This window comes from Pseudochaenichthys georgianus, chromosome 10 (genome assembly GCF_902827115.2).
Source record: "Pseudochaenichthys georgianus chromosome 10, fPseGeo1.2, whole genome shotgun sequence".
Taxonomy (NCBI): domain Eukaryota; kingdom Metazoa; phylum Chordata; class Actinopteri; order Perciformes; family Channichthyidae; genus Pseudochaenichthys; species Pseudochaenichthys georgianus.
The window spans coordinates 14,729,791-14,745,847 of NC_047512.1; the positions used below are offsets into that span (position 1 = coordinate 14,729,791).

General features: G+C 41.9%; 1 protein-coding gene across 1 annotated transcript in view; it reads left to right on the forward strand.

Annotated features, from left to right (window-relative positions):
• The window catches only part of tnmd (tenomodulin), a 46,813-nt gene extending 30,979 nt beyond the window's left edge, over positions 1-15,834 (forward strand). Inside the window, exons 4-7 of the mRNA XM_034093072.2 lie at positions 2,501-2,608; positions 8,756-8,915; positions 10,469-10,563; positions 14,573-15,834. Coding sequence (XP_033948963.1) covers positions 2,501-2,608; positions 8,756-8,915; positions 10,469-10,563; positions 14,573-14,782 — 573 coding nt within the window. The 3' untranslated portion in view covers positions 14,783-15,834. The remainder of the gene's footprint in view (positions 1-2,500; positions 2,609-8,755; positions 8,916-10,468; positions 10,564-14,572) is intronic.
• Positions 15,835-16,057: the final 223 nt, after the last annotated feature.

Sequence of the window (16,057 nt, forward strand, 5' to 3'; positions counted from 1 at the left end):
CATGTGACTGAGACAGGAGGGCCTGAGGGCATCTGGTGGACAGGTAGAGAAATGGCAATGAATAGTTGGAATGAGGCTGCAAATAGGGACAGAGAGGAAAAACACAACTGAAGCAGAGACCTTGAGACACAGAAAATATTACAGTTTGAAAAGTAGACCTAACAGTTGTCTTTGGAGTCTCACATAATCTTAACAAGTCTATTCTTCAAAAAAGTCCACATCCAAAAGTCATGAATTTTGACTGCGTACCAAAAAAAATGTGGTTGTTGCCCACCACAAAAAAATAGCACGCCAATAAAAGATAGCTCTTAAAATACCTAGCATGCAGGTCAAGATAAAAGGAGAAAGCTAACAAAAAAACAGTATATAAAAGAGAACCTGCAGGCTAACTGGAAACACAATAAAAATGGCCACCTAACCCAAACACTAGCAAAATCAACTAGGAAGCAATAAAACAACAAAGCCATACAGTGTATCCTATAACTGTTTAAAAGTCATATACTGTAGAAGACTTGTACATGGCTGATAAAATGTGAAAACAACTGTTAGAAGGAAACAAAAATGTTGGCTATACTAAATAGGCAATGTTTTGTCAAACCATCTATCTATCAAATCTATCTTATTATAAAAATTCTTTGTCACAAATCCTTCCCTTCAAATAAAATGCTTCTGCAGGTGTAGTCTGTAACCATTTGTGCTGCCTTTCATATCATCTTTAGCCATGAGGATTTGGCTGTCAGAGGGAAATAAAAAAAGTGTTTAAAAGTTATCCTTTTCTTTCTGCAGCTGTTCACTGCATTTCAAATCATATGGGAGGTAAACAAAAGCCCTTCAGCATTTCATCTGGTCAAAAATGTTGAAATGGATCATGCAAAAAAAAACTACTGAGGGTGTGGAGAACAGCCTACAGATTTTGAAGCTCCACACTGATGTCCAGAAAGGGCAGTGTTACAAACATTCATTGAACAGTGATTTAGGCAAAGATTTATGAAGCCAAAACTACAGTTATAAACAGAAACAGGCAAGAAATTATACATTTCCTTTTCCGTTATTTACGTTTAAATTGAAATAATTATTTGTTTGTGTTTTAAAGCACACAAAAATGATATTTTAAAGAGTAGGAAATGTCCCCCTGTGTTGATGATGTCCCACAGTAATACCTGCTGACACTACTTGACTTCTTCCTTCACAGGAGCTGAATGATGCATGCAGTAACATGTTCTCCATCTTCCTCATGAATAGATTAGCATCTTGCACATGGATGCTCCAAGTGGACATTTTATCATTGTGTGTTTAAATTACATAATTTGTCCATTTCTCATCTGTGTGTTAATGTGTCTGTCTTCATTTTCTGAATGACCAACCCCAGTAATCACTGTATCTCATCACAACATTGCCCTCTCCTCTTCTGCTGCAGCTCACCAACACAGAAGACCCCAATTAAACAGAGACTCATCACAATAAAGCCTGGCATAAACATCATGCTTTTGTGCTGGAGACCATTATTGCTCCATCCTTTTCCCGCACAGAAGAAATTACACGCGGTAGATTATGACAGCCATCACTTTGTATCATGTCATGTGTGGCTGGTATCTGGTTTTCAGAGTGACAGCCCCACAGAATATGTAGAAAAAGCACCCACATGGTCAAGTTAACCGATTCAAAGGAGATGTCAAAGCAATCACTGTGTTACTGTAATTACATTTAGATTGAATCAAGTCCATTTTCATGGTACGGCTCATACAATTTTCAGTTGATACAATTCTAAAGCATCCGTGGCAGATGTAGATCCTGCCGTCTGTTCTAATACAGTGTGCTGAATGAGCAGCTCCACTCTGCAGAAAATAAATTGGATACAATCTAAGATACTGAGAGCCTTTCAGAGTTATTCTGGCTGAATATCTTAGATTAACACAGAATGGCAGCGGGAGAGAATTAACAGATCTTTCTTGTCTTTTGAGGCTCTGTGAGGCTCTGTGTGTCAGAGTGAATAGAGCCACAGTCCACACGGTGGAGGCTCATCAGTGGAGCTGAAGAGAGTGACTCCACACTCGACTGCACAGATTAAGAGAGACAGGGACCTATGACTGACTAATTCAACGGGGGAACTCTCTGTAGAAAACACTCAACAATGTCACTTTGCTCTCCTGTGCGATATATATACTGCTATCTGCCACAAACTACTATTCATCCTCGGAGGAACACCCCCGCCTTTTTACTTAAATTCAGCCTGAAAGCAAGAGCTGTGTTGCAAAGGCCAGGCAGTCGTGAATTTCATACTGTGCTAAAAGAAAAAGGGAAAAGATCAAAACACACCTCTTCTCACTCATTAGGTTTGAACTGCTTTGACTTTTTTAAGAGCTTTGATAATCAGCAGAAAGAGGAGCATTTTAAAACGGTTGCCCCAGTGCTTATGGGATATCCACATCACAGAAAGCTAATTAATGATACATCTGAATTTCTGAGTATCCTTTCGTTTCCTTTTTCCTTTTTTTCAAAGGGAATCACTGGGATCCGGTTTGCTGAACATCAGAGGTGCTACATCAGGACCCAAACCAGGAAACTACCCACAGTGGCAGAGGTGGAGGCCGGGGACACGGAGCTACAGGTATGCCTCCTGCCTTTTCTGTCTGTACTGGCAGCCTCTGTAGTGCAACAGAGGCTGTCATGCATATTGTAGGGAGATAACCAGAGTAGAGCTCTGCGAGGAGCACCACACAAGTCCACCTTATCTCCCCCACCCTCCTCACAGAAGAGTAAACTGTGGTTTGTGGTGCTGTGAAACCGTCAGAGAGCTGCCCACAAACCCAAGGCATCTTTGTGGTTCACATCAAATGGTGTTTGCTGTCAATCTTGAGCCAAAATAAATGTTTAATCATCTCTTCCAAAAGCTCTACCCAAATAGCCTAAAGGGTGCAGTAGAGGTCTGGGTGAGAGGTAAGCCATTAAAACAGTATTTTTTAAAAGACGGTTACTTTGTAATATTGACGACGCTCCCTCTCCAAGTACAGAGTGATTCTTTCGGTTCTTATCGTTGTGAACTTCAGCAAAAAATTCAATCAATCAAATTCTCTATTTTTTCAGGTCACAGTGCAAAACACTCTGTGGGCTGTGTGTTCAAAGAGAAAACCCCTCTCTCAAATGTCTCTACTGCTTGCATGCTCTCATTTACATTTCACATTGTAGCAGGGAAGAAGTAGCTGGCAAATATCTGACGCTCCATCCTCGCTCACTGCTTCACTTTAAAAACAGAATAAGGCAATTGTCAGCCCAGTCTCAGTTTTTAACTTTAAGAACACAAGCTGTTACACCAAAAACCAAACAGTGTGTTGCTATGTTTTTCCTCTTATCTTCATAATGTCTGATCCATGCTTACAAATAATAATTGCTCAGGCAGCACCATATGTCCATGCCATTTCGGTCTTTTTTCTGTGCGCTGTGAAGCTGGCTTAATTCACAGCTCTAAAGTGAATAATTGAAGGCCAAAAAAGTGAGTAGGGTTTTTACCAGCTAAGACAGACCTGACTTTGACGTACATGAGTGAACAGATTATTAAACACCATGTTCAATCCAATAGTGTTCAAGTGTTTTTATGCTGTGGTTTACATAAGGGTGTTCTGATCAATCACTATGAATAGTCTTACACAGTGTTGCAGTATGAGATGACACTAAAGTACAATTAGTAAGGAGCCTTAAATAGACTAAGAAGTGATAACCAGGCAGCCCAGAAGATACCCTGTCTCCTAGAAACTACGCTTACATACTACTAATGTGTTGTATTGAGTGGGGAATACATAATTGCTGCCTGGATGTTATTCATAGGCAATATTTGAGTGTCTGTGCCGCATGCCAGTTTGAGGGAGGAGGTTAAGGTGGATTGTGGGTGTACAAAGTGAAGGACTTTGATACTGGAGATTAGGATTTGCATCCCAAATCCTGTATGTTTAGGCTTTGGCAACAAAAACAATGTTTTTCTAATTATTCAGTTGCAAGAAACAGATTTTGTTTTGAAAAAATAAGGAAAAAAACGTTGTAATGATTTAGAAAAAACTGCAAGTTTGAGTGTTGAGCTGAATAAATTAACCGGCAGAACAGGTGAATAAGGTGATGGCAGAGTATCATCAATCCAGCCGGAAAGAAAAAAAACCTTTGGAAATAAGCCAATATCTTTACTGCAATACTAATAAGTTAAATGGGGAAAATGTGAGCAGGTGGGAGGGGATGGTCAGGTGATGGAAATGGCGGAAAAGGAGATACTGCAGGCAGGAGGGAGGGATCTTGAATGACAGGAGAGTTATGGCAGAGAAATCAGAGGAGCAACATAATGAACACCAGGAACTGGCTGAATTTGTGGCGACATATTTCACATTATATATGTTTGATCTTTGACATTTTAAATGTTGGCTGTTGCAAAGCAATATTCTTTTAATGTGGAATTCTCAAAAGGACTTTTGGGTCAGATGACCTTGATATTGAGGATATTGTATCTGTGCGGTGAATTTTAAACTACAGTCAAAAGCCGGTGAGCTTAGCGTAAAGACTGAAAACCAAGCTCTCTACAAAGGTAAAAAAATCAGTTTACCAGCATCTCTAAACCTCACTTATTAATAAGTAATAGCAATACCAATGATCTGCAAAACTAATGAATACATGAGGTAAACAACACACTTCACTGGATTTATATGGCCTATATTGAAGATAAATAAACTGCACATCATTTGATAGACACAACAGTGGAAAATCGATCAAAGAAACCGAATGAACGCCATAAATTATTCTTTCTACCATTGTTGTCAATAAAGAAGGTATGTTTTATGTATGTCAAACACTATATTGAACAAGAGAAATATACTAAATATCATATTTAGGTAATACACAGTGACCTTAGCCTGACCTCACCAAGCTCTGTTCACATGAGAGAGCGACCCCTGATCCGTCCTCCTTGAACATCCTCCCACGTGCGACCCCTGAGAAGAGCAGCACAAGTTTTCCCTTTAGGTGGGGAAAAACCCAGCTCACAGGGGTTATAGCCAAGCAGTAATGGTTCCTAGCTTAACCCAGCCACAGGCTTTAGGAAAGATGGCTCAGAGCAGCCGTGGCAGGCTTTAGTGCCGAGGTGAAAAACAATGGAAAAAATTGCGGGAAAACTGCAAGCTGCTGATAAGGAAATGCAGCCCCTGCGAGGGAGAACCAGGTGACAAACATGAATTGTTTGCCAGGATTTTTTCCTCCCTTTTCAATTTGCCTCCTCTATGAAACGTCTGAGGGAGTAATCCCTGAGCTTCATTCCAGTTTCTCCAGTCTGACACAGAAATCGCCATCCACCTCCCTCACACCCCTCAACATTGTCAACTGATGCTGCTTGCTCCATTAAACAGCCACTTAATATGGATGACCAAAGCTCACCCAGCATCCCAAAACCTCCCACTCAGACAGCAACTGCAAACAGAAAAACAGCAGAGGATGTGAAAGTCCTGCAAGGTCCTACGGTTTGCTTTTATTCATATCTGTCTGCATGAAAATGTAAGATTGATTCGTAACAGCAATACCAGTGGAACTATTTTGCAACAAAATTAAAAAAACAGTTCAGTTCCTGCAGTTGGGGACATACTCAATCAAGGCTCAGTAAGGGCAAACTAGTGTTTTGCATGAAGACATTTGTCCACTAGCCTTTTTAAGATATGTTAAAGCTTCAAAATTACAAATCACAAGGGGACATTTACTGATGTATGTCTTGGACATACCTGGCAAACCTGGGTTTAACCACAAACTTCATTTCAGGCATCTAACCAAAAAACCCAACAAACCATTCAATTCCATACAATGAATTGCTAACTTGTAGAACTGTATTCTATCCAAGCTAACAAGCTTGCTAATGTAGGTCAGCCCTTAAAAAATGTATTTGTGCAATCAACTACAGTCTGAAAATGATCTATTGACCATGTCTCTTTTGCTGGGCAGTTTGCTTCTCCGTGGCAAGCCATGACAAAGGTAAGCTTCAATATTAATTGGACGCTCTGCAGTTAACTTAAAACATAAAGTGTCCCTTAACGAAGACATTTGGGACGTTATTTTTGGCCTTTAGCCTTTCTCTCAAGGCAGGCTTTCAGTGTCCTGTGTGGTCTGAGAGAGGGTGAGTCTTTACCTCTGTGTGGACTGTGTTGATTCTCCTGAACCAGTGATCTTCTTGCCAGTGGAAAGAATGTTGTTTCCTGCTTGGTCTTCTATTCAAACTGTCTGCTGCGTCTGCTGGTAGGAAGCTGAGTGAATGGATGCCTCCCCTGACTACCAAATTGGCTGCAAATGTGACCAAAGCCATGTAGGAAGTTGCTGCAACACCAGCAATGGATTAACAGGCTCTCTCTCTCTCTCCGCCCACAACCTGAATTGACTGTTTCCTCTGGTTTGCCACACCTCAGAGAAAGGTTAAATATAACTGGACAAGGACAAACAGATACAAAACTACAGCTTCCTTAGTTTTGTACTCCCACTCAGTCTGTTCCTTTAAAGGTCAGCCCTGTCAGACAGTTATTTGAATGTCAAAGTGAACCAAAGTTAAACTCAAAGAAAAAAGAACACAGATTAACAAAATTCAAGTAAAAGGCTAAAGAAAATAAGCATTCCCTTTTTTCTTTTTTGCTTAAGTGTCGACTTAAATTTCCCACATGGTACTCTGAATAATGAAACCACCTGCCTGTGTTTTGTACAGTATATGAAAGCTCTTGGTAGTCATAGGAAAAATTATGTTGAAATGGCAAACACAGCACCCCTTGAAACAGTATATCATCTAGACAGTGTGTGTGTGTGTGTGTGTGTGTGTGTGTGTGTGTGTGTGTGTGTGTGTGTGTGTGTGTGTGTGTGTGTGTGTGGTGCGTGCGTGCGTGCGTGCGTGCGTGCGTGCGTGCGTGCGTGCGTGCGTGCGTGCGTGCGTGCGTGCGTGCGTGTGTGCGTGCGTGTGTGTGTCCTCCATTTTGGGCACAGTCGCAGGAGAGGGTAAATTCATTAACTCCAGCGCAACTTGTGTATAATTAAGTTGTGCATTGTGGGCGGAGAGCAAACATGCACCAGCAGGAGCAGGCCACAAATAACAAATTACCATAATTCCCAAGGTCCAATAGTTTAAAAAAGTAGCTTATGTCCTAATAATATAGCATTTGTCAATATGAAAAGGGAAAAGCCTTTCAAAAGTGTGTATAAACTGCAAGGCTGTAATCATGTTGTCTTTGTGCTTGTCAATTGGCATTTAGAAATCCCAGCCCCATGCTAAAATGCTGACCTTTACCACTTCCCCCAGGCCCTCTCCGGCAACTTATTGGAAGTCGTTTTTCAACTGTGAAGTCAAAGTCATGTTGTGAGCCCCGTGTCGTGACCTCCATTTATTTCCAGAGAAGACTCACTTGGCTTCAGTGGTTAAGAGGTCCAATTAGAGAGGGCTGTTTGTGTTCTGAGAGTTTGATTTTAATTTCTGCAAACCACAGCAGCAGTGAGTGCAACAGCTCATTGCCAGGCCCCCCCCCCCTCCCTCCCTCTGCGTGCCGACCCAACCCGGCTACACCCGTTCTCTGAGTCGTCATTAGTTTACTGGTCGGAGCCTGAAAGTGGAGGAAAGTGTGTCAAAAGCTTGGGCTAAACACTCCTCATGCCCAAACACAATCTAAAGGAATGTGCTCTAGTCTCTTCCCCCTCTCTGCGAGTCACAACTGTGTCGCTCCATGAGAAACACAAGCGGCATAGAAAGCGAAAATGTAAATCGAGCTGGAGTGACAGGAGTGAAAATGAGGGAGGGGGCACGACCCAATATAAATGATGTTGCCCCTCTACAGCCTCAGGATTCTACGTCAAGCTTAACTAATGTGCAATTAAGCTTTAGACTGGGAGAAAATCACCTTGTAAAAACATTTGTCAAGTGAACAGTTTTTCTGTTCTGGGTTGCTAATTAACAAGGGAATGGGAAGAGGGGTTTGTTTGTGTGTGTATTTACATATACATGAAGAAAATAAATATCTGCACTGTTAGGGCAGAGCATTAGCAAATCCCCTTCATACGTCTCTATTAGACATCACTGACATAGTCCCTATCATTAAGCAATAATAGTTTACTTTACAGCTCATGAACTACAGTATCAACAAATTAAGCCCTCTGATAGCGCAGGGTGCCAAGCGAAGCATTGTGGAAGAGGGGGGGAGTGAAGGGGGATGGGGAGGAAAATGCAAAGCTTTATTGTGTCTGTCACACTAAACGATATTGCAGCCACACTCAGAGTAATGAAGACCACTTCTAAAGTCATTTAAAAGTCAAATCATCACTGTCTGTGAATTTCAATGATGTATAGAAAGAACGTGCCGCAGGCTCGAGAACAGGGCGAGGGAGAGAAAGAGGAGGGAGTCAGGGCGAGGGGGAGGCAGGAGTCAAGAAGCTGCCACCCTCTCAGCGGACAGAAAGGTGATAGATAAAAAATGACGAGGCCGGAGCTGCTGCGAGGCTCAAGGGAGGGAGAGTGCAAATGCAGAAATGTATTTTGTGCTGGGCCTCGACATTTTAACAGGCTCTGACATGCAATATTGTGTGTGTGCGTGTGTGCGCGCGTGCGTGTGTGTGTGTGTGTGTGTGTGTGTGTGTGTGTGTGTGTGTGTGTGTGTGTGTGTGTGTGTGTGTGTGCGTGCGTGCGTGCGTGCGTGCGTGCGTGCGTGCGTGTGTGTGTGTGTGTGTGTGTGCGCGTGTGTGTGTGCGCGTGCGTGGGTGTGTTTTCTCGCAGGTGGATGAGACAGAGGCCATGGATATGAAGGTGGAAGACTCCCAAGTGTGGGTTCCAGCCGAGGAGCCCATCGTTAACCCGGATTTCCTCTTGGGCTCCAAGATCTGGGAGATTTGCCAGGAACTGCCCATCCACTGGATCCATCCCTCCCCCCTGAGCGGTGAGAGCAAGGGCCATCGCTGCCTCTAAATGCAGGCGATGAACACTCTCGCTGCAGGGCATCCCCACAGACCATCTGCAGGTCCTTAGGGACCGCATGAGCATCCAGCCTGGGCTTCTGTGTGTTTACAGAAAGTTCTAAGAGTGTTGGTCAGTGTTGGAAGAATCTCACAGATCCTTAACCTAAAGCAAGAGTAGGTTTTAAAATATTGCTTTTGTGAGTCCTTTCGTGAGTCCTTTTTGTTTGCATCTCTGGATCATTTCAACCAGATGGACTGATCTGAGTAGCAACTCGTTTATTTCATCAGTCTTTTGAAGATTTTGAAGAAAAAATGTAAGATGAAGTCACGATATCAATGGAGTTAATATTGACAGGGTGTCTAAAATCAAAACTTGGAGGTATCATTTAAGATAAGCTTTCTGAGGGGTAACTCACATAGCTTTAAAAAATGTCCAAAAGTATTATTTCTGAACAAACTAAATATGTTGGCACTTGTTGAGCTTCTTTTATGTCTAGTTACTGCAGTAGTGGGGGGCAACACATCTTCAACTACTGTATATAATATTCACTTGATATACTAAGAGAGCGGTACAATATAAATAATTTAGATTCAAGGAAACATACCAACCAAAGAGTAAAATAACACATTTAAATACTATCATCTATTATTCATCAAAGAAAAGCCTAAATAATTGACAATATGATGCATAGTCATATAGTATGTCCACAGTGTCCAATAAATAGTTTTGTAAAACCTTGGACCTTGGTATAGACCCTTTTTGTATCTTAGGCAGGTAAGACTTTTCTATTCTTCTGTATTTTTCAATCATTGAATTTCCATGTTGTTGTCACACATTGGATTTTATATATTTCTTCGTTGCAAAATGAATGATAGATGAATACCTCTTAAGAGAAGGAAGAATAAGGGTTCCCTTCTTTTGAAAAAATGTTACCGCATTGCACAGCATATAAAAAACGGTCAAATTCTATTGAACGGATGGAAAACACCACAATGGCAGAGCTTGTCGAATCCTTTAAGGAGGTAAGACTTTAAATAAAAGATAAATCACCTGTAAGATGAACAAAATGGTAGTGTGTGCAGTATACAACATATTCAAAGTCACTTTAACAATCTAATGATTTTAAGAAATGAATATGATATAGAAAATGAAAATACTTTGAAAAGTAAAATACAACTGCCTCAAAACTGTGCTTAACAAAATGTCCATGGTGAAATTCCCTCGCTGTTGATGGTCATGTTGATGGAGATTTGTTTTTTTTGTTCCTCAAAAGGATTTGAAGGCTTTACTAATTAGGATCCGGGGAAATTGATTTGTGATGTGTGTGTTAGTATCACAACAGCAACAACAAAACATTGTTAGACAGAAGCATGAAAAAGCTTTGAATGAGTTCCAGCGTTTTTCTTCTGAATGTCAAGCCACTGGGGAAATAGAGTGCACGAGCCAACATTTAATCTAAGAGCTTTACTTAAAAAACAGTAGGAAAAGTGTTGCAAGCACATAAACATCTCCTCTCTTCATACTGTCTGGCAGATGCTGAGATGGGAAATGAGGACGCACCTGACGCAGAGGTCACAGGTCAGCGCTTCGCCCGTGACGTCCTGGACCACCCTGCCGTGAACGACTATGTGAGTGTGCCTCTGTGCCGGGACCATGAGACACAGTAGAGTCACTTCAATCAGCTCCAGCTCTGCCTCGACTCTGTCTGCATATAAATCGCTCACTAATTGATGTTAAAACTGACTTTGTGCACCAGAGGGCACGGCAATTGCTCTATATATCTGTTTAAGTAAGGCCAGTTCATTGAAGACTCCCTTAATGTCTCTCCATTAATTGAGAGGAATATCCAGGCTTTCAAAGGCAGAAACGTGTGCCATCCAGCCACCTTTAGCTCATCTTCTCACTTCCTTCTTGCTGAGGCACTACAAAGAAGCACTCTCAAGGTCACTCATTGCTCCACAGATAAAGTACATTTATTATTACCGCTTTAATTATCAAAGCGTATACAATGTCTGGAAAGGCGAAGTGGCATATTTTGGTGTACTGCACCTCAATAGAGAATGTTTAATCATCCCTGACGCTGAGGGGAAATCATTTAAAGCAGTATATTACAAAGGAATTATGCACTCATACTGACACCAGAAAATTGCAGTTAAACACTAAAGATATCAGGGACATATACAGGTGCAAAGATATACACACACACACACACACACACACACACACACACACATTCAGCATCTACAGGTGAATAACCACTGAAGCTAAATTCAAGGAGAATAAGTCGGCTCTGTATCCTTCTCTGAGCTGTGAGAAACGGTGAGAGACACGCAGGGAAGTGAGACGTCCTATAAAGTTGACATTTATCAGGCTGTCCCAGAAACACTTCCCGCTCAACTCCTCAATTTCCCCCCCAGCCTTCCCTGTCTTCCCCTTCATCGTCTGCGGCAGGAGATGCAGTGCTATGCAATTAAAACATACCAGGGGATGAAAACTCTGCTTTCCTTTTGAAACATTCTGGCACTATCAGCTGAGTAATGCATACCAGTGCAATCCTTTCCAGCAGCACATCCAGGCTCTGTTTGTGGGTCCGGCTCCGGCGATAACAAAGGCCTTTGTGGCCAAGCAAAGGGCAGGCAGCAGTCTGTAATTGGGAGTCTGAACCCTCGCTCATACCGGTGGGATAACACATGTGCTAGCCAAACCTTGTGGCTGTGGATAAAAGTGTTAGCCAGAACTCATGTAGATGTCCACACAGTCAGAAAACAACCAGCACACACACAAACACAGTCTCCTGCTCGCACTTTCATCTATCATACTCACACAAAATACAATGCGTTCACTTTTTTCTGCTTCTGGATTTCAGAGCCAAGTCTCCCCACAGTTCAGGTTTCTTAAGCAGAATAAGCGTTTGAGTCCTTGTGGCATATGTTAACACTTGACAGATATATGAAGCCGACCTTTGCCACGGCTGCCATGTCAGAGTGTATTGTCCATCAGAGGTGGCCCTGGACATTTCAAACTGAATAACTGCCATCTGACAAGGCTGAGGCGATGGTATCACAGTCCTTGACCCATAAAGTAAGAAATGGCTTCCAATAAGAGTTGACCTCACAAACATACACGTGTAAACATGTTTCATGGGTGTTTCTGCCTGTGGTTGTAATGTGTTGAATTCACATCAAGGATCGTGAATGGATGAACAGATGTGCAAATAGTTGAAATAATTCAAATCTGTGAATGTAGGACCTCTTTGCGCCTTCTGAGAAATATTTGCACTGAAGCTAAAGCCCATTATCGGCCCTGAAAACCAGCAGTGTTTACTGAAATACATGACTATGTCTGTATTCAATTACATCCAATTTCACTGTCTTTCCACCTCACTGTAGAGCACAGTGAGATGAGAATCTGAGATCAGGGACAAGCAGGGAAGCATTTTTATACGTTGCACTGTCCTGTGCTACTACATAAAAAACCCTTTGGAATACAAAGCAGGGTCTGAAACAGAAATGTTATCTCTGCTGTTTTGATCCCAGGATGAATGTGACGAGCTCAGCCATGAGATTTAAAGCCACATCCAGACACACGCTTCGAGCTCATGAAGAGCGGTGATCAGTGTGTGTGAAATAACACCAACAAGTGTGCAGATTAGAGGCGTCGTGCTTTGATTCATTACATATTTTTGAAAGACTGACGCCGTTTTCTACTCTGCAGGCTCATTCATATCCAGCGCCCCGTATTATGCACAGAGGTGCCTCTGTGTGTGTGTTTGCATGTGTATACGTGAGCCCGAGTGTGTGATGAAATCAGATGCAGCACGGAGGTAATGGCTTTTACTCTTCATTAATGCTGCTTGTTTTTGAGTGACTGCCTCAGATTTCCCAAGGTGAACCATTCTTATCACCGCAGCATCCCACAAGAGCTGGCAACTCAAAGCCAGAGTGATTAATATGTACCCTCCGTTTTAAAAGGATAGCTCTGATTAATTGTCTTTAAGCTACAATGATGCCCATTGGCTGTTTGCTTTGATAAACGCGGCATCATTTGAATAAAATATTTCCTTCATTTTCCGAGCCGGAGCTCTAGATTTCGTAACCCCCCAGTTTGGGCTGCGAGGAGCAGATAAGATTATCGTTGGTCCATTGACAGCTTTCGTGTTGTTTCCATAACAGATTGTTGCCTGGAAGCTGATGACCTGAAACTTGACTGATATAATAAATCATTAAAAGCCTACCTGCACTTGTCATGCTAATAAATCAAACCCAGCTATCCTAGATATAATTTGTGGCACCCTTCTATGTGTTTTTAGGATGTCTCACGAGTGTGTAATTTCACTCAATTTATCACAGTTTACATTAAATGCATAGTGTACTTTTTGGATCATGCTGATGTTGAATTTATTGCTATGTTTTGATAGTTGCTAAAGAAAATAAACCAATGAAATGCATGAAAAACCACTCGGATTGACTGCCCACTGTCTTGTAGAATAAAGTAAACTCCTAATTCCCACACTTAATGTAGCTGAAGACTGAAGGGACTGGAGTTGCTCCTGCGGGTCCTGTCCTCTTAAACAATTCCCACACATTTTCTTTTCCCAACAGTGGATGTGTTTTGCTCAGCCCTATTGCACGAAGCTGAGTCACTGCAAGCACTTGCAAAGAATTATGCTAGTTTTGTTCTGAATGAGAAGTCATCGACTCCTGGATCCAAGCAGTTTAACGAGACAGCGCCGGATTGTCTCTGCGGATTCATTTACTAAAAGAGATTGAAACGTGGTCAAATGCATACTGAGGGCAGTTGCTGCCTCAACTTGCGCGGTGAGTTAAGTGGCACTTCTCCGAACCCCATTTGGAGTTTCTCTTGATCAAAGGCATGGCACTCAGCCCCCACGAGTCTACGGGGGCATGAACCAACCGGCACAATGGAAAAATCCAAGGGCCATTAATTCTACCCAATTTACCTTTCGTTTGGGTTTCATTTGGCTCCTCTATAAATTCAGAGGCAGCCAGCAAGAGCAAATGAAAGAATCCTTGTTAGGCGATCATTACTCTGCTAATTGCTTTAGGAATGTGCCATGCACTTAAAGTCAAGGTCAGGGGGAGGGCGCCAAGACGTGGGGAGCTCTAATTTGAATGCTCTATTGAAGGAGGGGCAGCCATTTTGGAGCAGAGTGTGGTCCTCGGTCGAGGGAGTGAAGAGGTCAGAGATGAAAGAAATAGTGTAATTATGCTGGTAACTACCAGCGTAAGAGTCTCTTTGATTGAAGATAGCGCTGACAGAGCGGCTGTGAATGCTGGATTCAGAGACGGGGCGTTGTGAAGTCGTGCTACCTCTGGTATAATAGAAAGGTCAAGGGTATTATATCATGTTTTATGCTCCTGCAGCTTAAATCAAGCTCGCTCACTCTCCCCTGATATCTTGATCTCTTTGTCATAGTCATCAAGCATGGCACAACTTTGCATTTTCACAGACATCAATTCTGATCTTGTTTGGTTTTTACATATATTCTGCTGACCTACAAGCGAAGCGCGCTCATATATTCCCACCATCCCCTCTTCTTCTTCTCTTGCCCTTGCCTTTGGGAGTGGACTGGCATTTGTCATCATGTGTGTGATTGTAACCCTGTGTCCTCTGCAGAGAGATGTGGGAATCGAGCTGGATAACCGTCTGGACGACGAGGGCTTCTGCTGCCAGCACTGTCGCCGTGGTTACCGCTTCTGCCAGCGCTACCACGAGCCCCTGGGAGGCTTCAACCAGTGGCCGTATTACTACCAAGGAGGGAGGGTCATCTGTCATATCGTCATGCCGTGCAACTGGTGGATTGCCCGCATGCTGGGAAGGGTCTGAGGAGGGCGCTTTGATTTAAACTGTTGTTAGTGCAAAATCCCCCCTTTTTGATAAATATTACATTTCACTTGTGAGAGCAAACCACACAATTATTATCCAATATGAAAGTTGGCCCACTGAGCTTTAGTCAGTTTAAACAGTCTAAATGTCATTTGAAGCGTTTTGATTCTTTCTTACAGCTGTCTAATTTTCTGTGCTTATCTACCCATTAAGTATTCTCGCTGTTTGATTCTGTCGAGTGGGTGCAATTTAGTTTGGAAGATGTCACCAGAAACTAATCTGCTCGCAATGAAATACTTCAGCACTGTCTGTTCTGACTTTGTCATGCAGTCATTTTTTTTTTACTTTTAGATTACAAATACTTGTTCTGCTAAACTTGTGCCATTTATCTAAATATATGTTTTGTCTCAGTTGTTTGGCATCCACTTTTTCATTATTGTTTAAGCAGATACAAGCCTTCCCATATTAACATGAAATCAGAACAACATATGCTAATCAAAGTGATACAAATGTGGGAAAAAAACAAATAAGCTAACAAAAGAAACACTTAATGGAATTAAAGGAAGCCTTTCTTGCTGGCTTTATAACAAGTGTGTTTTAAGATCATGTTAAACTAAGGAGGTACAGTATAATTGTAGATGCACAGGCCTCAGCTGTCTGTGTGATGTTTTTCTATTTTTCTTCTGCTCCATTGTTTTCCCTCTTGTTGCAATCCACAAAATGCTTTAAATAGTGCGACTCTTCAAACATTTTTCTTCTTTGCCGAGGTGATTTTAATCTGCAACACCACGTCTCAATCTGTCGATCTGAAATAACTCTCATCTGCAAGAAACAGATAAGCGAGTAAAATAGGCATATACAATTGATGTTCTGTCATCAGAATAACAAGGTGCATAAATGCCCAAGAGTATTCAAGCGATGTGAAATATTCAAAAGTTAAACAGAGCGACAAAAATGGAGCACTCATGTTGTCATGGTTTGCTTTGAAGCCTTCTGTGTCTTTCTGTGTCTTTCCTGTTTTTTTCCCAATTAAAATGTCATTGAATGAATAATCTGAGTTGCCCTATCATATGAAACAATATGATGTGAAAGCTGAAGTGAAGATGTATGCAATCCCTACAATACACAGACCTCCTTCCATGTTATCCATTAGTCCCATTGCTCATTAGTAAGAAATACTTAGCTTCAATTTGAGAAGAAAAAACTAGACGCGTATGCTTTTAATGTTTCTATAGTCTCTCTTGTGTATCTGATTGTTTACACTAATATAAAAGC